Raw genomic sequence first — 23,170 nt, 5'->3', positions numbered from 1 at the left:
GGGACCACATATTGTAATTCATACAATATTAACAAATCGTAAAGCAAAGTGCCATCACACCTTCAGCAGTTTGCGGGCCTGAGTGATATTTCAGCTCAAATGTTCGTCTCTAGAAACACATTTTAAAACGTTTTAACCTGGCACACGGGCTCTCACACAAACTCACTGCTGAAGGTGGCACCGAGTCTCAAGGGCGGCGCGCCCTGACCCCTGAGAAACAACGGTCGGGTTTCACCTTGAGCAGAGCCCCGCCCGCACACCTCTGGGGTCCCGCCCCCGCCCAGGGTCATTATATTCTCCCGCAGGGAGGCGCGTGCATCCCTGCCAAGAGCCGCAGGAACCGCACTCCCGGGCCAGGTCGCTCTGAGGATGGAGAAGAGGGCTCGGAGCTCGTCCAGAGACGCCCACAGGAGAGGCAGCGGCTCCTCGCACAAGGAGAGCAAAAGGGCGAAGACAGACAGGGGCGGCCGAGGCCGCGGGCGCCGGGATGCCGAGCCGGAGCAGCCGGCCCTCGGGCGGGCAGGGAGCCCGGGCGAGCCCCGAGCTCCTGCAGCCACTGTGGTGGACGTGGATGAAGTCCGGGGCTCTGGCGAAGAGGGCACCGAAGTGGTGGCGCTGCTGGAGAGCGAGCGGCCCGAGGAAGGTACAGCGGGCAGGCTGAGGCCCCGGGAGAGGGTGCGGTCTTCCCAAGTGGTACCCAAGAAATGTCAGTTAGGGTGCAACGAGTCACCGCCCTGAGAGCTACAGGGGTCAGAGCAACCGGCTGGACCTGCTCAGATTCCCAGGAAATGAAAGACAGCGAGTTAGGACCCGCTGACCCACCAGTGGTGGAGACCAAAATGCATCAGAAGAAATACAAATAACATCCACTGAATACCACTGTTCGCAGGGGTCAGCCACGGTTGAGAGGTGGCAGGGAGTGTGGTCCAGGTTGGGGACCAACATGCCGAAGGAACCTTGCAGCTGCTCCTGTGGCTGGAAGAGTATGTGGGCCCCTAGTTTAAGAAATGCAGGAGCTGATGATTCAGGGTAGTTTGTAGCTTTTTCTCGGCTCTTCATCAGACTTAACCTAAAAGCATTTTACACCTTCCTTGCGCTGATCATTCTTTCTAAAAAGTAGAGACATAGAGTCAAGTAAAGAAAAGCCAGATCTCAGTTAACCATTTGATCATAGGCAGAGCCTTACCCATCTATCAAATGGGGACACCAAGAGTACCCACCGCAGAGGGTAATTGTGAGGATAAAATGAGCTAACATAAACATTAAAATGAGCTCACATAAAATGAGCTAAGATAAACATTCAAAGTGCTTATCTTACACAAAGCCTGGAAAGAATATACATATAAATGCTCAGAGCAGAATCTTTGCAAGCTAAAAGAGGCAAGTTAGACCAAAGGGAGGGAATCACAGGGAAAAGGGTCTCTTTGGCTTCTGCAGGTGAAACAACTCTTAGGAGCAAATTTATCTGCTTCCAATCCTTTTTTTTTTTTTTTTAATTTAATTTTTGGCCACATTCTGTGGCATGTGGAACCTTAGTTCCCTGACCAGGGACTGACCTCATGCCTCCTGAAGTGGAAGGTGGAATCTTAACTACTGGACCACCAGGGAAGTCCCTGACTCCAATCCATCTTATGATGAATGAAGAAAAAACTCATTACCTTAATTACAGGATGAAGGAGGTTTAACTTTAAAGGAAGGTAAATAAGGAGTAGTGTTATACTACTTTCTGCTGACTACAAAATTTTAACATTTCCCAGCTAGCAGCACTTCCCTATATGCTGTAGCATTGAAAGCTATGACTTGAGAAATATTCCAGCAGTTGGGCTCTGGTTTATGTTGACCATATTAATGCTGTTTTGCCTACCTGATGCCTCTTCATGGATCAGAAATTTCTGATTATTAAAGGGTTACTGGATTCACTGCTACATTAATGCTGAGGTTAGTATCGTGAGTCATTGTGAGTATTAATGCTGAGTAAGTATTGTGCTTCAGATCATATGGGTGGGGTAGGAAAGGAAGGGAGCCCCATTTTTGGACCTCTTACTTTGTGCCAGGCACAAGCTAAGTGCTTTACTGAGTAGGCACAGATAAGAAAAAATGCTGAGAAATTAAGTTACTTGCCCAAGACCTACAGGTGGAAACTAGAGAAGCCAGAATCTCAGAATAAGTCTTACTGAAAAGCCCATCCTTGCAGGGTGCTCTGCCTGATTTCTGGTCATGGTTCCAGCACTGCCCCCAACTAGCGGTGGCCTTGGGCTAGTAGCTTCACACTGTGGACCTCATTCAGTCTCTTCAGCTATAAAGTCACTAGAGCTAGTGGCCCCTCAAGTAGATGGGTCACCTTAAGGATGAGACCCACTTGCTGAGTCCTTGACTGGGAGCTTTCTGTGGTTCCCACAGACACAGCAATACCCCCTCTCCTCCTCATGTAGCACTACATTTCCACCAGGCCACCTAAGATTGGGAGAAACAAAAAGAAGCTTCACTTCATTGAAGTGTTGGGGATTCTCGCACTACGGCGTATCTAAAGGCTCTTTTGGCTTTAACATGTCATGTTTCACTATTTATTTAAACCTAACAAACTGGATGTTCAAGGAACTCATTTTAAGAGAAAAATACTTTGTTAGTAAAACGTATAAGTCATATTTGGGTATAGATATTAGTTTTCTGTTCATATCCCTAACTATTATATGAAGGAATTTTGAGGACTTTCTTCACTTAGAAAATGTAAATTTTGTCTGTATGTGCATTTATTTATTTTTACTTACCATGCTTATCACTGGCAAATGAAATATTATTATAAACGTGTTTAAACATGGCAAGAACACTACTGTTGCTCTCAGGAAAGAATATTGTAAAAACCAATGTGATGCTGATAGAGTCATCTCTCCCCAAACAGGTTGCATGAGAAATAAATTCCATGGAACATGCATTTGTTTGGAGAAAACATCACCTGGTCAAATTTTGGGAAATACTAGGTTAAACAAAGTTAAGAAGGCTTCTTTGCTGAAGGGATTTTCCTAGCTTCAATACGCCCATGACTGTTGGGAGCTCCAGGAGGGGAACACCGTTCACAGTATTTTCTAAACTCATTTATTCCGGGAACTCTTGATCTGTGGAGCACCCTGTGGGATTAGGGTTCTGTGGGACACCATTTGGGAACCACCACAGATTGGCATCTAGCACTGAGGTTAGTTTTGTGCTCGTGCATCTTGTTTATCTGCCCTCTTCAATTAATCTGCACATCAGTTTGGTGATGACCTTTCCATTTATTTTCCCAGCATGGAAATAAAATCTTCAGGCCCACTAATTAGTTATCCGTTTCCATCCCTACTCTTAAAAATAGACTACTTACCATTTGTAATCTTTAGTCACCTTCTAGTTGTCTATGAGATTTTATTTTTAACTGATAAATAGTGTCCCTTTGGCCAATATTCTAGTACCTAAAGATTAAAATTCTTGAGATTTCTGCAACTATTGCATTTAAATCATTTTCACTATCCACTTCGCCTTCCTTTCTACATTCAAGAATTATTTGCTGAATGTGTGTTTCAGGCACTACTCCAGTCCTGGGACACAGTGTAAATAAGACAAGGCCCTAAGAAGCTTGTGTTCTTGAGATGAACTTTCCCTGATATAAACACCATTTCATTTATCACTCAAGCAACCTGGATGGTCTGTATTCCAGTTCCTTATCACCTCTTTATAGGCACAGATGGGCTAATATTACCCCACAAAGGTGATTTTCAGAGATTGTCTAAAGATCCACACCTTTACCCAAAGAAGGGGCTCCCAGGAATTCTCTGGCAGTCTAGTTGTTACGAGTTGGAACTTTCCCTGTGGGGGCCCTGGTTCTGTCCCTGGTCAGGGGGATCTAAGATCCCACAAGCTGTGGGGTGCAGCCAAAACAAAAACAAAAACAAAAACCGACTTGAAAACAAGAAGGGGCTCTCATGCAGAAATTTCAGTTATTGGGGCAAGTGATAGACGGGGTTGTAATTTCAGGGAAGATAAACCTCTGGACACATGTGTTTTGAATCGCTTCAAATAACACCACCACACACACAAAAGAAAACAGTTTCATGCCTCTATGTGTATATGTCATTTCATCCTTATGCCAGATATGAAATATCCCATGAGACAGTTATTATGAAATAGTCATGCGATGAATAGCATTTCCTGGAATAGATGAGGAAAACTGAGAGGTTGTGTGCCTTGCTTAAGGCCATTTGAACAGAAAACGGTGGCATCAGAACTGGAGCCCAGACCACATGTTCAGATGCTGGGCTTGTTCCAGGGTGCCCACCGCTGCCTTTCCAGGAGCCTATTCCGCCTTCTGTCAGCCCCCAAAGCCCGTCACACAGACAGGTTCTGGGAAACAAGCACACTGACGTCCAGCTCATTCTACTGTTTCCAGCAAAGTCTACAAACTGATCCGACCTTAATATCAGGGACTGAGCTAGAGGCGCTAGTCAGTAAATGTGGTGAAGTTCCAATATAATTTTTTTTTTTCTTTTTTCAAGGTACTAAGCCTTCCAGTTTAGGGCCCTGTGAGTGGCTTCTTGTCCTCACATCGCTGCTCTTCATCATCGTGACCTTCCCTTTTTCTATCTGGTTCTGCATAAAGGTGAGAGTCCATGAGGACCTAACAAGTAATTGCCTGGTGTCTCTCACTCACCACTCCATGTCCACTCTCATTTCTGTGTTTTGGTACTTGCTGTCTGTTCTGCATGGACTGCGCTCACTCCCACTCACCTTGCAGAAAAGCTCTTACTCTTTTATACCTGCTCAAAGAGAACTGAGAAGCTTTGCTTGACTCGTCCAGACTGTCATTCCCTTCCTTGTGCTCTCATCTCCCCCGCCTTTCTCACCCATTCTAGCAATTACCACAAGTATAATGTTTGTAGATACCCAATCCACGCCACTATTCTTGGGCTTCCCTGGTGGCTCAGCTGGTTAAGAATCCACCTGCAATGAGAGAGACCTGGGTTTGATCCCTGTATTGGGAAGATCTCTTGGAGAAGGGAACAGCTACCCACTCCAGTATTCTGGCCTGGAAAATTCCATGGACTGTATAGGCCATGGGGTTGCAAAGAGTCGGACAGGAGTGAGCAACTTTCACTCACTTCAATCTCTGCCAGTAGACTGAGAGCCCCTTCAAGACAGGACCTGTATCCAGTTGATCTACACTCTATACTAACACAAAGACAGGCCCAGAATAGGTCATGCTGCTGCTACTGCTGCTGCTACTGCTGCTGCTGCTGCTAAGTCGCTTCAGTCGTGTCCAACTCTGAGCGACCCCATAGACAGCAGCCCACCAGGCTCCGCCGTCCCTGGGATTCTCCAGGCAAGAACACTGGAGAGGGTTGCCATTTCCTTCTCCAGTGCATGAAAGTGAAAAGTGAAAGTGAAGTCGCTCAGTCGTGTCTGACTCTTCACGACCCCATGGACTGCAGCCCACCAGGTTCCTCCGTCCATTGGGTTTTCCAGGCAAGAGTACTGGGGTGGGGTGCCATTGCCTTCCCCGAGAATAGGTCATGGTGCCTATTATTAACACATTCAGGAAACCTCAGGCAGCTTCAAGAGATCACAAATGACAAACATCTTGGGCCCATGGGTGATGCTAGTGGTGAAGAACCCTCCTGCCTGCCAATATCAGGCACCAGGAGACATAAGAGGTGAAGGTTCCATCCCTGGGGCCAGAAGGTCCCCTAGAGGAGGGCATGGCAACCCACTCCAGTATTCTTGCCTGTAGAATCCCATGGACAGTGGAGCCTGGCAGGCAACAGTCCATAGATCACAACGAGACCCAACTGAAGCACCTTGGCATCCACACACAGGTGGTTTTACATGTGTCTGAAGCTGTCCCTGAAGTAAACGAAGACTTGTGTCAGTTCAGGAAGAACATACCAAGATGGAATTAGAAGTGCAAGGGATTTGTGGGGAGACATCGTAAGAAAGATTGAGAATGGAAGTAGGGAAGGGAAAGCCTTCCACGAATGAGGCAGATCTAACACCTGTGATCTGAGAAGGGGAAGGAAGGATTGGACAGAAGGAGCCTCAGACTGTGGGACAACTTCAAGAAAGTCTTGGACCTACTGAAAGGGAACTCCTGAGCAAAGTTTGCCTCATAGATGAGTCTCACAATGGACAGAAATGGCCAGGCCCTTGTATCCCTGTCGTTCTTAGTCACTGGCAGGAGTGGCCAGGAAGAGCATGTCTTTGGTGGGAACGCTGCAGATGCTGCTGAGGCTGTTGACAATTTCATGCAAGTTTTCCTTCCTCCTCTTCTTCTCCTTCATCTTCATAAGAGAGTGTTGGATTTTGTCAAATGCCTTTTCTTCACCCATTGAGACGATGACATGACATTTGCTCTTTATTCTCCTAATGTGGTATACTGTATTCATTGAATTTTGGATGGTAAATCAACTATATATTCCTAGGATATGTCCCATTTGCTTAGGGTGTATAAACCTTTTAATATGTTATTGGAGTCAGGTTGCTTGTTGTCTTGTTGAGGAGTTTTGCATTTATATTCATGAGAGATATTGGTCTATAGTTTTCCTTTCTTGTGATGTCTCTGTATTGTTTTGGTATCAGGGTAATCCTGGCCTCAGAGAATGAGGTGGGAGAATTTGTGAAGAACTGCTGATAATTCCTCTTTAAATGTTTGGCAGAATTTACAAGTGAGGTCATCTGGCCTTGGACTTTTCTTTGTTGGAAATTTTTAAACTACTAATTCAATCTTTTAATTCTGGGTCTTTTTCACTTTTATTTTTCCTTCTTGAATCAGTTTTGGTAGTTTATGACTCTAGGAATTTATTTTACTTGTTATCTAATTTGTTCGTGTATAGTTGTTCATAGTACTTTCATCTATAATCTTTTTTATTTCTATAAGGATAGTAGTGATGTCTTTGTCATTCCTCTTTGGCTCCTGATTTCAACATTTTAATCTCTCTTTTTTTCTTGGTCAGTCTAGCTAAATATTTGTCAATTTTGCTGAACTTTTCAAAGAACCAACTATGGTTCTTTGGGTTCAACTATGGTTTCAATTAATTTTCTCTAATGTTTTTCTATTTTCTATTGCATTTATTTCCACTGAATCTTTTTTCTTTCTGCTTACTTTGGGTTTAGTTTGTGCTTCTGTTTCTAGCATCAAAAAATTAGTGTACCCCATCCTGAACCCTATACCTGTGGCGGATTCATGTTGACATATGGCAAAACCAATACAATATTGTAATTAACCCCCAATTAAAATAAATTTATATTTAAAAATTAGTGTATTATTTTGAGATATTTCTTCTCATTTATTATAGATATTTACAGCTATAAATTTTCCTCTAAGCATTGCTTTAGTTTCATCCCATTCATTTTGGTATCTTGAGGTTTTGTTTTCATTCATCTCAAAGTGTTTTTCAGTTCCTTTTGTGATAAATTCTTTGACCTGTTGGTTAGAGTGTGTGATTTAATTTCCCAAATATCCTTTTGTTATTGATTTCTAATTTCATTTAATTGTTATAGGAGAATATACTTTGTGTGGTTTCAATCCTTTTAAATTTACTGAAGTTTTTTAAAATGGCCTAGCATATGGTCTATCCTGGAGATGTTCCATGTTTTCACAAAAAGAATATGTACTCTTCTATTGTTGAGTGGAATTATGCATAGATATCTGTTAGGTCTAGTTTACTTATAGTGTTTTTGAAATCTCTTCTTTCTTTGTTGACCTTCTGTCTAGTTCTTTTACCCACAATTGAAAGTGGGATAGTAAAGTCTCTAACTATTATTATTGAATTGTCTATTTTTATCTTCTTTTGGTTTTTGCCCTATATATGCTGGAGATCTATTTTTAGGTACATACATGTTTTCTGTTGTTATACTTTCCTAATGCATTGACACTTTTACCATTTCACAATGTCCCTCTTTATCACTAGTAACATTTTGGTGTGTTGGTTTTAAACTCCATTTTGTCCGACATCAGTGTAGTCATCCCTGCTATTTTTTGGTTACTCTGTATGGTGTAGTTTTTTCTGTCCTTTTACTTTCAAGCTATTTGTACTTTTGACTAGAAAGTGTGTCTCCTACAGACAACATATAGTTGGCTGCAGGCTCTTCTTGAAGGGTGATCTGAGCACCTGCATGGCTGCCATAAGGTTTGTATGTAGCTAATAAGAAATTCATGTAAAAGCTATTAATGCATCAGTCACAGCAAAAATACAAGATTAAATATGCTGTGATTTCTTTGATTTGGTAGAAGCAGTTATTTTTTAGACAGTCATGAGTCCTAATCAAAATTCTGTCCACAGACTCAAAAATTAACATAGCCAATATACTTTTTCATTGGTTCCTGAAATTCTACATTTTGAAAATGTAAGTTTTAAGAGAAATTTTTTCTTGGTTCTCAAAACAAGAGATTTCTGATACTTTTAATCACTGTCATGCCAAGGTCTTTTGAAGACTTCATTTTTCTCTCCTAGAGTAATTCAAAAGTATTACATTTCCCTTTAGGTTGTACAGGAGTATGAGAGAGTAATTATATTCCGACTGGGACATCTGCTTCCTGGACGAGCCAAAGGCCCTGGTAAGAACAATCTTCTTTACACCCCACCCCCTGCAAGAAACTTGCCAATTTCATCAATTCATGTATATCTGTAATATGGCCCTCAGACTCCATGAAGTAACTTGACTCGTGATATCTTCATTTTTCAGTCTGTTATTTGTAACACCAGTTATTAAGAAATCCTTCAGAGAGCATTACTACCAGGTCACTAGCGACTGAAAGAGAGTGGATGCAGACAGCCATGTGCTACGGCCCCCTGGCTGGAGCAGGAAGTAGGTTAGGACCTATGGCCAGGCACTCTATACATTATACTGGGTGGGTGAGGACTGACTAGCCAACCAGAGGCTGATATCATGATGCTGCTGTCCTGATTACCTCTGGGACTCCCAGTATAAGAAATATCACATCGAGGTTGCTGGTCTAAAGCTGGTCACCTTGGTACACACATGGATTCAAAAACTAGTTTTTTATAGAGCACCTAAAAGGCACTAGTTAGGCACTAATGCTAACAATAATGCATAAGACACTCGTGTTGGAGAGTTTAAATCTGATGAAGGAGACAGATGTGTGACCCAAGATCTGGACAGGTCAACACCATGGCCAAGCTGACCATACAGCCCATTTTACTGGGTATAATCCCTGATTGGGCCTGTTGTCCCGGTGTAGCCCTTTCCTTTCACCCCTAAACATGTTCCATATGGAACAACAAATTATTTGGTAACCTTAGCAACAACAAACACAACACAGGGTGGAGGTGTGATGGCCCAAATGGTCCATGCATAGACCATGGAGGCGAAGAAAAGTGACGCAGCATTCAACTTGACACCAAAAAAGTGAACCCCAAACAGCCTCCATGCCAGCTATTCACCTGTCACTTCCCTTTCCCCCTCTTTCTAGGCCTTTTCTTCTTTTTGCCCTGCCTGGATACCTACCACAAGGTTGACCTTCGTCTCCAAACCTTGGAGATACCCTTTCATGAGGTAAGCCAAGTGGGGGATTTTGCTTTCTGTCTACATTTTTCCTGGCTAAGCACTCTACCAATTCTGGCCTAGAAGAAAATGACTATTCTTGCTCAAAAACAGAAAAAAAAAAAAAGATTACATCAAAATTTAAAACTCCTATTCATTAAAGGATACAATCAGCAGAATGAAAAGGCAACTTATAGAATGGGGAAAAATTGCAAATATTCTCTCTTATAAGAGGTTAATATCCAAAATATATATTAAACCTTATAAATCAACAAGTAAGCAAACAATCCAAGTAAAATGGGCAAAGGCCTTAGTGATAGTTAATTTTATGTGTCAACCTGACTAAGGCATGGTACCCAATAATTTGTTCAAATACATCTGGATGTTGCTGTTATGGTATTCTTTAGATAAAATGAATATTTAAATTGAATGACTGAGTAAAGAAGATTGCCCTCTATATATGATATATTGTATATACCTTGACTTGAATGGACATATTTCTCCAAAAAAGATATTTAAATAGCCAATAAACATGTGAAAAGATGCTCTGCATCACTAAAATCATTAGAGAAATGCAAATAAAAAACACAATGAGATACCACCTCACATCTATTAGGATGGCAATTATTAAGAAAAAAAAGATAATGTGTTGGCAAAGATGTAGAGAAATTGGAACCCTTGTATACTATTGGTGGGAATGTAAAATGGTGCAGTTACTGTAGAAAAGAGTTACTCAAAAATTAAAAATAGAATTACCATATACTCTACCAATTCTACTTTTGGGTGTATAGACTCCAAAGCATTGAAAGCAGGCTAATTGAAGAGATGCTTATATACCTGTGTACATAACATCAGTTCACAGTGGCCACAAAGGTGGAAGCAATCCATGTTCCCATCAATGGCTGAATAAACAAAATGTGGCATATACTGACAATGGAATACTAATCAGCCTTAAAAAGGAATGAAATTCTGGCACATACAACAACATGGATGAACCTTGGGAAAATTATGCTAAGTGAAATAAGCCAGTCACAAAAAGACAAATACTGTATGACTCCTTCTGTATGAGGAACCTGGAGGAGTGAGATTCAGAGCAACAGAAAGTGAAGGATGGTTGTGGGGACTGGGGGAGGAGAGAACTGAGAGGTGTTCAGTGGATTTCAGTTTTGCAGGATGAAAAGAGCTCTGGATGCTTGTTGCTCAACAGTGTGAATGTACCTAATTCTACTGAATTGTGCTTGTCAAAATGGTCAAGATGGTGAATTTGATGTTCTGTTCATTTTACCACAATTAAAAGTTAAATGTTGAGTTAACATCTAGACTTTCCTATTACTGATTCTGATTTATACACCTTTCCTAAATGCTCTCCTACTTTCCATTTGAGGTTCTTTCTCATTCTTTCTTTTGGCAAACAGATAGGTGAATAAAAATGATATTTGTTTAAAAGGCTTATTTTAGATAATAAAATGTGAAAAAGGAATAAAACATACACCTAATCCTGTTACCCATAGAGTTGATATTTTGGAATGTATCCTTCAAACTTTTCTATATATGTGGTTATACTTTCAGACGTGTATATATATATATATATATATATATATATACACACACACATCATATATACATATACACATCATATATACATATATACATCATATATATCAATCATACCATACATACCTATTTAGTCACCTATCCTTTTTCACTCAAAAATATACTGTTACCATCTTTTTATATATTAGCTATGTTTCTACCTCTGTTTTAAATAGACATACAGCATTTCATGGTGTGGATTTTACTCAATTAATTTACTTAACTAATTGAGTTTAGTAACTGGAATTTACTCAGCTAATTCCCTACTGTTGATATTATTTCTAAACTTTCTTGGCTGCTGCATTGCATGGCATGGGCTTCCCTGATGGCTCCGTGGGTGAAGAATCCTCCTGCAGTGCAGGAGACACAGGAGATGTGGGTTTGATCCCTGGGTCAGAAAGATCCCCTGGAGGAGGAAGTGGCAACCTGCTCCAGTATTCCTGCCTGGAAAACCCCATGGACACAGGAGCCTAGCAGGCTACAGTCCAAAGGGTCGCAAAGAGTCGGACATGACTAAGCACACAGGCACTGCATGGGATATGGGATCTCAGTTCTCAGACCAGGAATTGAATCCAGACCTCCAGCAGTGAAAGCTCCAAGCCCTAACCACTGGACTGCCAGGGAACTCTCGAGTTCCAATTTTTTCTTACAATAAGCAATACTCTGAATCACATCTTTACAGTTAAATCCGTAAAATATATCCTTTTGTCTAAAAAAGGAAATGTTGTACACATACATCTCTTAGGGCTTTTGATACGTATCGCAAACTGCCCTCTAAATATACACTCAATACACATGAGTACTGGTTTCCCAGAATGTGTTGCTCTTTTAGCAGATTTTTTTGGCATCAGTTTAAAAAGACCTGATATACAATCAACTGGATGTTTTCATATGAGAAAATTATTCCTGATATTTTTACAAAAGGATTTATAACAGGATTCCTTTAAATTGAGTTGTTTAGTGTATCTAATACAAACTCCATAATTTTTTTCAATGTCTATTTGATTAAAGACTGAGCCAACTACTCTTTTTTTTTTTTTTCCGTACTATTATCTGTCTCTGAGAAAATACCCTTTGGACATATTTAACCCCTCTATCCTTATGTGGGAAAGAAGCCCAAGAATCAGGCCTGTCATTGAAAATTTTTTTTTCTGCGTAGATTGTAACCAAAGACATGTTTGTGATGGAAATAGATGCCGTCTGCTACTACCGCATGGAAAATGCCTCTCTTCTCCTAAACAGTCTTGCTCATGTGTCCAAAGCCGTCCAATTCCTTGTGCAAACCACCATGAAGCGTCTCCTAGCACATCGATCCCTCACTGAAATTCTTCTTGAGAGGAAGAACATTGCTCAAGATGTAAAGGTACTTAGATGAATTTAACACCAAGTGTGTTGAAATATCCCTTTACCTTTTATTCATTTCTTCATTGACCATTTACTGAATCTTCCATGTGCCGTGCATTCACTGTTAAAGGTACAATCCCAAAAGGAGCTGACAGTTAAGAGGTTGCCAATCAGACCCTGAACCGGTCCTAGTCACCCATCTGTGCTGCGATTAGTCAGTCATTGCCACACTTTTGCTTCTCACCCTCCCCCAGTGGCTGGAAGGAGGGGTTGGTGGAATAAAAAATGATAAGGAATGAATTTGGGGACATTACAGTCTAGTTGGGGAAACAAGCAAAGTTAGATAATGATAAAGACTGAAAAACTTTATCAGGTTAAAAGAGGCAAAATATCACAGACCTTTAAGTGGTTAATTACCCAGCCAATGATCCAGATTTTATTGAGCTGGGGTGAAAAGAGAGAAAAACAAGAACTGCCTCACAAGCAGCAGCATCTAGCCCTGCAGAGAGCAAGCTCAGCAACTTCGCTCACAACCAGGGTGGTGCGATTCTTACCAAGACAAGTTGGCAGAGTTGTTCAGAAGAGAGATGAGAACAGAGCAGCATTCTAGGTAGCCGGCCAGTCAAGTGGCAGTTATCATCAGTGATGGAGGCTGTCATTGAGGCCAAGAGGCGCCCAGGCCCTGAACCGAGTTAGGAGGTTACGAGCTGCTGCTGCTGCTGCTGCTGAAGTCGCTTCAGTCGTGTCCGACTCTGTGCAACCCCATAGACGGCAACCCACTAGGCTCCCCCGTCCCTGGGATTCTCCAGGCAAGAACACTGGAGTGGGTTGCCATTTCCTTCTCCAGTGCATGAAAGTGAGAAGTGAAAGTGAACTCACTCAGTCATGTCCGACTCTTCGCAACCCCATGGATTACAGCCTACCAGGCTCCTCCGCCCATGGGATTTTCCAGGCAAGAGTACTGGAGTGGGGTGCCTTGCCTTCTCTGAGGAGGTTACGAGCAAGTCTAGCTAAAGGAAGACCTCCAGCAGCAGCAACAAAGGATCGAAGGCACTGATAATGATTATTCTTGATGAGGCCCAGGCAGACACAGCTGAGACAATGAGGTGTCTGAATGTTTGTGGCTTGTCCAATTCATCACTGATGAAACTGGGATTAGCATCCTAGTGAAAATGGAAGAATTCAGGAAATAAGAGAAGCTGAAAAGAGAGAAAGTTAGAGCAAGAAGACACAGGGAAGTTGCTGCTCTGTAATTTAAAAACCACTCTCATGTGCTCCCCTCTATCCTCCCTTCAACCCTCTCTTTCTGTTCATCCCTCCTCAAGGGATAATGGATAAGGTCCAGATGCTTGACATTCAAGCTTGCCCTTGTTATGCTGAATTATAATTTATACATTTACACATTTGTTTCCCCAGACCTTGAACTCCATTCTGTCAGGGGTCATATTTTATTCATCTTTTTGTCCTCAGTACTTGGTCCTGGGCTCTTACACAGCAGCCAGATACTGGATTTTTGGATGAGTGAATAAAAGACCCAACTGTTGTAGCCTCAGCTTTGCCGTCTTTCCTCTGGTGTGTCTGATACTCTACGCGAGTGTTTTTCCAGCGTTCAGTGTGTCTATGCTTCCATGCTTCCTCTTAGGCTGTTCCTCGCAGAGTTGGACATGGCTGAGCGACTAAGCACAGCCCAGCACTGCACCAAATACTTCCCTTTTCCCCACCGGCAAGATTGTATTGTTCTTTAAGATGCCACCTCCTCTGTGAAGTCTTTTTCAACATTTCTTCCTCCCATCAACCCCTCAAATTAGTCTTCTCAGGGTTCCCAGTGTACTAAGCCATCTAGTCCCCAAGAAGTCATCAGAAATAAGTTAAAAAGGAAAAAGAGTATGGCCCACCTATTGCTCCATGCCTCCCCCTCCTTTCCAGAACCCACAGTTCATTTTCTTCCCACTCCTGGGATGGGGAGGTAGGGGAGACAGGTGCCAAAAACAGGAAGTAAAAGCTCCCATAAATGAATATTATATGGAAGAGAATATCCTATGAGAGAGAGACTAAAAATATTGGTTCTCTAACAAATGCATTTTAGAACAAATTTAACAAATGTGCTGTGTGCTAAGTTGCTTCAGTCATGTCCAACTTTTTGCGACCCTATGGACTGTAGCCCGCCAGGCTCCTCTGTCCATGGGATTCTCAAGGCAAGAATACTAGAGTGGGTTGCCATTCCCTTCTCCAGGGGATCTTCCTGACCCAGGGATTGAACCTACATCTCTTACATCTCTGCATTGGCAGGCAAGTTCTTTACCACTAGCGCCACCTGGGAAGCCCCAATAATAAATGTATTTTAGGGCAGATTTAACAAACATACCATCTGTATTATTTCTTATAGCTTTTGTAACAAACCACAAATCACCACCAGTTTTATCTATGGTTTCAAGGCCAGAAGTCCAAAACACGTCTCACTGGGCCAGAGTCAAGGTGTCAGCAGGGGCTGGTTCCTTCTGGAGGTTTGGAGAGGAGAATCCATTTCCTTGCCCTTTTTAGCGCTGGGTGGCCGCCTGTATTCTTTAGATCGTGGCCCCTTCCTCCGTCTTCAAATCACAGCACTCCAACCTTTGCTTGCATCATCACATCACTTTCTCCTCTTCTATAGCCAGATGTCCCCCACCCCAACCACGCTTCCCTCTTATAAGGACCCTGGCAGTTGCTTTTTGGGCCCACTGGGAAGATCCAGGATAAGCCCTTCATTTTAATAGCCTTGAAGTTAAATTGCGTCTGCATAGTTTCTTTTAGGGAAACATTCACAGGTTCCAGGGATGTCTTTAGGAGCCATTAGTCAGCCTACCACACCATCTTTAATTCCACAAGTATTTGTTGAGTGGCACTGTGCAAACTAAACAGTTTTTTGCAAGGCCTTATAATGTTAAAATGAAAAAGGGAAGGACATAATGGCCTTTCAGGAGAAATGTGCTTTCTCAGTGCAGTGGCCATTGGTGCACCCAGAGGTTCTCACTGATGTCTTAACTCTTCCCTCCACAGGTTGCCTTGGATGCAGTGACCTGTATTTGGGGAATCAAAGTGGAGAGAACAGAAATGTGGGTAGGAAATCAACCAGGAAGAACAACATGATAAAGGGAAATATTTTGATCTTATTTAAAAACTTCTATTTGAAAAGTTATTTTCATTGAATGAGTACTGTAGCCATATTAGCATAAATTTGGAAGAAAAATTTACATATTATCTTATTACTATAACACAACCACTATAAACATCTGGGTAAATAACTGTCATATTTTCTATGGATTTAAACATTTTCTAAGGTAAAATTCGTATAACATAAAACTCATCATTTTTAACCATTTAAAATAGAAACTCAGTGGTTTTTAGTATATTCACAGACCACTACCATATAATTCCAGAATATTTTTATCATTTCCAAAAGAAAACCTGCAACCGTTAAGCAGGAACTCTTCATTTCTGCCTCAACCCCCAGCCCCTGACAACCATTGACTCCTCTCCGTCTCTCTGGATTTGGCTTTTCTAGAAATTTAATATAAACATAATCACACAATCTGTGGCCTTTTGTGTCTGGCTTCCTTCACTCACCATAATGTTTTCAGTGTCCCTCCGTGGTGTAGCATGAATCAGTGCTTCCTTCCTTTTTACAGTTGAATAATATTCCATCGTGTGACTGGCTATACCATGGTTTGTTGATCTGCTCTCAGCTGATGGATATTTGGGTTGCTTCCACTTTGGGGGCATTATTAATCAGGCCGCAATGAACATTCATGTGCAAGTTGATATGTGAACATGTTTTCACTTCTCTTGGTTATATACGTAGGTGTGAAATTACTGGATCATCTGGTAACTCCATATTTAGCTTTCTGAGGAACTGCCAAGTTGTTTTCTATGTACTTTTTATAGTTACAATCAGGGGGAAAAATCCAATTTTGTATCTTTTTTCCAGTACATTAAGTACTTGATCAGTTCTATCCTTTTTGATTCAGTTCTCTTTTGTCAACTTAGATGACTTCCCTCATTAGTAATAGTATGGCTCTTCAAGGCTATTGTTCATTATTCAGATTTAGTAGCCAGAATTCAGATTAAACTTTAAGTGGGAAAATTATCAGAGTGTTGTGTGGGCCAAAAAGTTCATTCACATTTTCTGTAAGATACTATGGAAAAACCCGAACGAACTTCTGGGCCAACCCAATACAGCAACACAAAATTTGCTTTACTTGTAAAGAGAAAACCACAGCTCTACTACAGCATCAGTGATAATAAAAATCCACACTGGAGGCAATGATGCTTAAGCCCTCTTCTCTGCCCACTGTCTGCACAGAGGTCTAGGTCTAGGGTGGCGCACTCTGCTTAATCAGAGTCCACTATGTATCATGAACCGAGCGTAGAGAAGCTGGCAGGTTTGTCTGAAAGCTCTGGCTGCTAAAGCTGCGCTGCACACTCACCTACCCACCCACTTTCTCTTTCAGTAAGGATGTGCGCCTGCCAGCTGGGCTGCAACACTCATTGGCGGTGGAAGCCGAAGCACAAAGACAAGCCAAAGTGCGGGTGAGCCAGCCCTGAGCATGCCATCCTCCCGCACAGCGGAGGAGCATCAGAGGAGCTCCAGAAAATCCAAAAGAAACCCTCCTCGTGGAGAAGATTTCCCCTTCGCTCATTACCTATCCATCTAGGAGCTGGGGGGAATCTGGCTTGTGCACACACCACGCTATTAAAATTATTCTCCTCGGGCATGCTCACAGCCTCCTAACTGACCAGTGCAACATCTCTTTCTCTGTTAGACCCTCTCTCTGATGCTGTTGGTAACAGTGACCTCCTCCTCCCTGAGTCTTGCCTTCACTCTCTTTCCCTAGAGGTATCTTCCCCGAACTCCATCCCACTGGCATCTCTCCCTGAGTGATATCTGTCACCTGTCCCCTCTAGGTTAATGACACCCAGGCCTGTATCCTTAGCTCTGTGCAAGCTCTGGAGGGACAACCATGTCAGAGCACACTTTCCTCATCTCTAGAGCCCAGGGGAGGCTGTGCCACGCATGGCATCTGCTCAGGTGTGCCAGTGAGAAGATGTGGCTACCAGAGGATTGGGTGTGGGTGGGAAAGGGGGTCGGGAAGAGGAAAAATGAGGGCTGAAGGGGAGGCAGATTTCCCCTTAAAGAACAGAAAGCAGGTAAGCAAAAATCCATACTACCAAGAGGATGGATAACTTTGGAGCATTGGTGGACAAAGATGGGGAGGAAGGCAGTCCTCTGGGCAGAGCTGCTTCTAGATCTTTGAGTCTAGTTCCCTTTGCCCACTTTAAGGGGACATTTGGGTGGTGACCTTTTTTGTGTTTTTCTTCTGAAATGCTAACCTGAGTTGGGAGTCATTCTTTCAGGATTGCATGTCTTTGCCTGGAATGCTGGCCAACCTTTCCTCTAAAATGGCAAAACCCTAATACTCTTCCAAGGCCCACCAGACATAGTAATTCCCCTAACACTTATTGCTCTTAACAAATTCTGCACCAAGTTACAATGAACTCTTTGTGACCCCATGGATGGTAGTCCACCAGGCCCCTCTGTCCATGGAATTTTTCAGGCAAAAATACTGGAGTAGGTTACCATTTCCTCCTCCAAGGGATTTGAACCTGAGCCTCTTGCATCTCCTGCACTTCCAGGTGGATCCTTTACCGCTAGTGCCACCTGGAAAGCCCATTATAATCAACAGTGTATCTCTCTCCCTAGATCAAGATCTTAAGCAAAAAGGCAGTCTGCTCCCCTGTGCTTAGCAGCACCTGTCCCATAGTAGATACTAGTGCTTGTCTGTTGAATCACCCTAAGTAGGATTAAAACCTTCATGAAGCAAAGAAGAAAAATCACACATTGTTTTTCCTCGCATCCCTTGTCTAGATGATCGCTGCAGAAGGGGAGAAGGCCGCCTCCGAGTCCCTGAGGATGGCAGCCGAGATTCTATCAGGCACTCCAGCCGCTGCTCAGCTTCGGTACCTGCACACCCTTCAATCCTTGTCCATAGAGAAACCTTCCACAGTGGTTTTACCTTTGCCATTTGACTTGCTTAATTTCCTATCTTCTCCAAGCAATAGAACTCAAGGAGGCATCCCCTTACCAAATCCTTCCAAACCTGTTGAGCCACTGAATCCTAAAAAGAAAGACTCTCCCATGTTATAGGAAGAAACAAGGATCATGTGACTGCAAAGAGGGCTCCATATAACAGCTACATCCCCAAGCAAGGCCCTCGGTCCTCAGTTCCGCTCTTTCTTTTGTTGCCATGTGAGATGCCCTTGGAATGCATGAAGCCCCAGTGCAGCGACACACAGGAAGACAGTGAAATCATGTAATGACAGAGAAGCCACAGAACATGTGTAGGTGGATCATCTGATCAGAGGAATTATGGGAAAGAGCGTTAGCCAGCATTCTACACATGGCTGAATTTTGACTTCTGAAGATGCAGTTCAAATGTCCTTTTCCCTCGATGCCCTCTAGCCCCTCTGGGAAGAGTTCTTTTGCTCCCACAGCCCTTTCTACATGCCCCTATCATTATGCTTATCACACTCTGTTGTAATCTCACACTTACGATGCAGGCTTCTCTCCTACTATGAACTCCTCAAAAGCACGTCTTAATAATTCCCTGTCATTCCACACTCTAGCTTGTATGCTCCACCCAAGGCTTTTGCACCTGACTCTGATAGCTGCACCACAATGACACTCCTGTATTTCTGAGTGAAAGAGAGATACTTGTGAGTACATATTCCAGTACTTGAGCTGGATATAAAATGTATACCTAATTAAAGAATTTCAAATGAATTATTTTTATAGAGACTCTTTTTTTTCAAATAGAGAAATAAAAGGATAAAAACTCTTACCTGGTACATGTTGCTTATAATCTAAGGAAGCATTGTGATAAATATAGGGCTGATGTACTTTCAGTATAGAATTTACCAGTTGTTGGCTTGGCCGAAAAATTTGTTTTGGTTTTTCTGTAACATCTTATGGAAAAACCCAAACGAACTAGTTTGCCAACCCAATATTTATTCTTTAAATACTAGAGGGCAGACACTCTGAAACCATACTCACAGAAAACTAGGCAATCTAATCACACTAGGACCACAGCTGTGTCTAACTCAATGAAACCAAGCCATGCCTGCGGGGCAACCCAAGATAGGCGGGTCATGGTGGAGAGGGCTGACAGAATGTGGTCCACTGGAGAAGGGAATGGCAAACCACTTCAGTATTCTTGCCTTGAGAACCCCATGAACAGTATGAAAAGGCAAAATGATAGGATACTGAAAGAGGAACTCCCCAGGTCAGTAGGTGCCCAACATGCTACTAGAGATAGTGGAGAAATAACTCCAGAAAGAATGAAGGGATGGAGCCAAAGCAAAAACAATACCCAGTTGTGGAGGTGACTCGTGATAGAAGCAAGGTCCGATGCTGTAAAAGCAATATTGCATAGGAACCTGGAATGTCAGGTCCATGAATCAAGGCAAATTGGAAGTAGTCAAATGAGATGGCAAGGGTGAACGTCAACATTCTAGGAATCAGCGAACTAAAATGGACTGGAATGGGTGAATTTAACTCAGATGACCATTACATCTACTACTGCGGGCAGGAATCCCTCAGAAGAAATGGAGTAGCCATCATGGTCAACAAAAGAGTCCAAAATGCAGTACTTGGATGCAATCTCAAAAACGACAGAATGATCTCTGTTCATCTCCAAAGCAAACCATTCAATATCACAGTAATCCAAGTCTATGCCCCAACCAGTAACACTGAAGAAACTGAAGTTGAACGGTTTTATGAAGACCTACAAGACCTTTCAGAACTAACACCCCCAAAAGATGTCCTTTTCATTATAGGGGACTGGAATGCAAAAGTAGGAAGTCAAGAGACACCTGGAGTAACAGGCAAATTTGGCCTTGGAATGCGGAATGAAGCAGGGCAAAGACTAACAGAGTTTTGCCAAGAAAATGCACTGGTCATAGCAAACACCCTCTTCCAACAACACAAGAGAAGACTCTACACATGGACATCACCAGATGGTCAACACTAAAATCAGATTGATTATATTCTTTGCAGCCAAAGATGGAGAAGCTCTATACAGTCAACAAAAACAAGACCGGGAGCTGACTGTGGCTCAGATCATGAACTCCATATTGCCAAATTCAGACTGAAATTGAAGAAAGTAGGGAAAACCGCTAGACCATTCAGGTATGACCTAAATCAAATCCCTTATGATTATACAGTGGAAGTGAGAAATAGATTTAAGGGCCTAGATCTGATAGATAGAGTGCCTGATGAACTGTGGAATGAGGTTCGTGACATTGTACAGGAGACAGGGATCAAGACCATCCCCATGGAAAAGAAATGCAAAAAAGCAAAATGGCTGTCTGGGTAGGCCTTACAAATAGCTGTGAAAAGAAGAGAGGCAAAAAGCAAAGGAGAAAAGGAAAGATATAAGCATCTGAATGCAGAGTTCCAAAGAATAGCAAGAAGAGATAAGAAAGCCTTCTTCAGTGATCAATGCAAAGAAATAGAGGGAAACAACAGAATGGGAAAGACTAGAGATCTCTTCAAGAAAATTAGAGATACCAAGGGAACATTTCATGCAAAGATGGCCTCGATAAAGGACAGAAATGGTCTCGACCTAACAGAAGCAGAAGATATTAAGAAGAGGTGGCAAGAATACACAGAAGAACTGTACAAAAAAGATCTTCACGACCAGGATAATCATGATGTGATCACTCATCTAGAGCCAGACACCTTGGAATGTGAAGTCAAGTTGGCCTTAGAAAGCATCACTATGAACAAAGTTAGTGGAGGTGATGGAATTCCAGTTGAGCTGTTTCAAACCCTGAAAGATGATGCTGTGAAAGTGCTGTACTCAATATGCCAGCAAATTTGGAAAACTCAGCAGTGGCCACAGGACTGGAAAAGGTCAGTTTTCATTCCAATCCCAAAGAAAGGCAATGCCAAAGAATGCTCAAACTATCGCACAATTGCACTCATCTCACACGCTAGTAAAGTAATGCTCAAAATTCTCCAAGCCAGGCTTCAGCAATGCGTGAACCATGAACTCCCTGATGTTCAAGCTGGTTTTAGAAAAGGCAGAGGAACCAGAGATCAAATTGCCAACATCCGCTGGATCATGGAAAAAGCAAGAGAGTTCCAGAAAAACGTCTATTTCTGCTTTATTGATTATGCCAAAGCCTTTGATTGAGTGGATCACAATAAACTGTGGAAAATTCTGAAAGAGATGGGAATACCAGACCACCTGACCTGCCTCTTGAGAAATCTGTATGCAGGTCAGGAAGCAACAGTTAGAACTGCACATGGAACAACAACTGGTTCCAAATAGGAAAAGGAGTACATCAACGCTGTATATTGTCACCCTGCTTATTTTACTTCTATGCAGAGTACATCATGAGAAACACTAGGCTGGAAGAAGCACAAGCTGGAATCAAGATTGCTAGGAGAAATATCAATAACCTCAGATATGCAGATGAAACCACCCTTATGGCAGAAAGTGAAGACAAAAAGCCTCTTGATGAAAGTGAAAGAGGAGAGCGAAAAAGTTGGCTTAAGGCTCAACATTCAGAAAACGAAGATCATGGCATCCGGTCCCATCACTTCATGGGAAATAGATGGGGAAACAGTGGAAACAGTGTCAGAGTTTATTTTGGGGGGCTCCAAAATCACTGCAGATGGTGACTTCAGCCATGAAATTAAAAGACACTTACTCCTTGGAAGGAAAGTTATGACCAACCTAGATAGCATATTCAAAAGCAGAGACATTACTTTGCCAACTAAGGTCCGTCTAGTAAAGCCTATGGTTTTTCCAGTGGTCATGTATGGATGTGAGAGTTGGACTATGAAGAAGGCTGAACGCCGAAGAATTGATGCTTTTGAACTGTGGTGTTGGAGAAGACTCTTGAGAGTCCCTTGGACTGCAAGGAGATCCAACCAGTCCATTCCGAAGGAGATCAGCCCTGGGATTTCTTTGGAAGGAATGATGCTAAAGCTGAAACTCCAGTACTTTGGCCACTTCATGCAAAGAGTTGACTCATTGGAAAAGACTTCGATGCTGGGAGGGATTGTGGGCAGGAGGAGAAGGGGACGACCGAGGATGAGATGGCTGGATGGCATCACGGACTCGATGGACGTGAGTCTGAGTGAACTCCGGGAGATGGTGATGGACAGGGAGGCCTGGCGTGCTGCAATTCATGGGGTCGCAAAGAGTCAGACACGACTGTGTGACTGAACTGAACTGAACTGAAAATTATGTGATCTACACGTGCCCTAAGTCTTACTTTCTTTCCATTAACTTGTCCTACATAATTAGAAGTATATAGTACAGAAAAAAATTAGCCAAGCAAATAAGAAAGCATAGTGAGGTATATAGGAAATTCTCTAAAAACTTTAAAAAAGTAATAACATATAGAACATTACTAATTTGTAAAACTATAATAAATCATGTTAGTAAAATGCTACATATAATGGTAATTTCCACGCTGTTTGTAAAGAGGGAAATGGTGGTAGCTCTCTTCAGTGGCTTACTATTTGGTGATTTCTTTGTCCTTCAATCTGCCTCTTTATTCCCCACGTTATTTGATGTTATTATTTTATATTGAGTAAAGGGGATCAGCTATGTGGTGACAGATGGAAACTAAACTTTTGATGGTGAATGTGCTATAATAT

The 23,170-nt window shown here is 42.3% G+C and overlaps 1 protein-coding gene across 1 annotated transcript; it reads left to right on the top strand.

Moving 5' to 3' along the window:
• Positions 1-148: 148 nt before the first annotated feature.
• NPHS2 (NPHS2 stomatin family member, podocin) lies at positions 149-19,279 on the top strand. Its single transcript, XM_069544908.1, has 8 exons — positions 149-643; positions 4,524-4,627; positions 8,506-8,578; positions 9,455-9,537; positions 12,278-12,481; positions 15,499-15,554; positions 16,950-17,028; positions 18,365-19,279. Exons 1-8 carry the CDS (start codon positions 370-372, stop codon positions 18,641-18,643), a joined length of 1,152 nt encoding a protein of 383 aa, XP_069401009.1. The 5' UTR covers positions 149-369; the 3' UTR covers positions 18,644-19,279.
• The last annotated feature ends 3,891 nt before the right edge of the window (positions 19,280-23,170 follow it).

This window comes from Ovis canadensis, chromosome 12 (assembly GCF_042477335.2).
Source record: "Ovis canadensis isolate MfBH-ARS-UI-01 breed Bighorn chromosome 12, ARS-UI_OviCan_v2, whole genome shotgun sequence".
Lineage (NCBI taxonomy): Eukaryota > Metazoa > Chordata > Mammalia > Artiodactyla > Bovidae > Ovis > Ovis canadensis.
Note: the sequence above shows the minus strand (reverse complement) of the source record. Positions and strands in the feature narration are given on the sequence as shown.

What these genes read in the sequence shown, in the direction of transcription:
- NPHS2 (XM_069544908.1), top strand. Translation starts at nt 370, where the DNA reads ATGGAGAAGAGGGCTCGGAGCTCGTCCAGAGACGCCCACAGGAGAGGC. An exon ending in GAGCGAGCGGCCCGAGGAAG is followed by an intron (nt 644 to 4,523) that starts GTACAGCGGGCA and finishes TCTTTTTTCAAG; the next exon opens with GTACTAAGCCTTCCAGTTTA. An exon ending in TGGACGAGCCAAAGGCCCTG is followed by an intron (nt 8,579 to 9,454) that starts GTAAGAACAATC and finishes CCCTCTTTCTAG; the next exon opens with GCCTTTTCTTCTTTTTGCCC.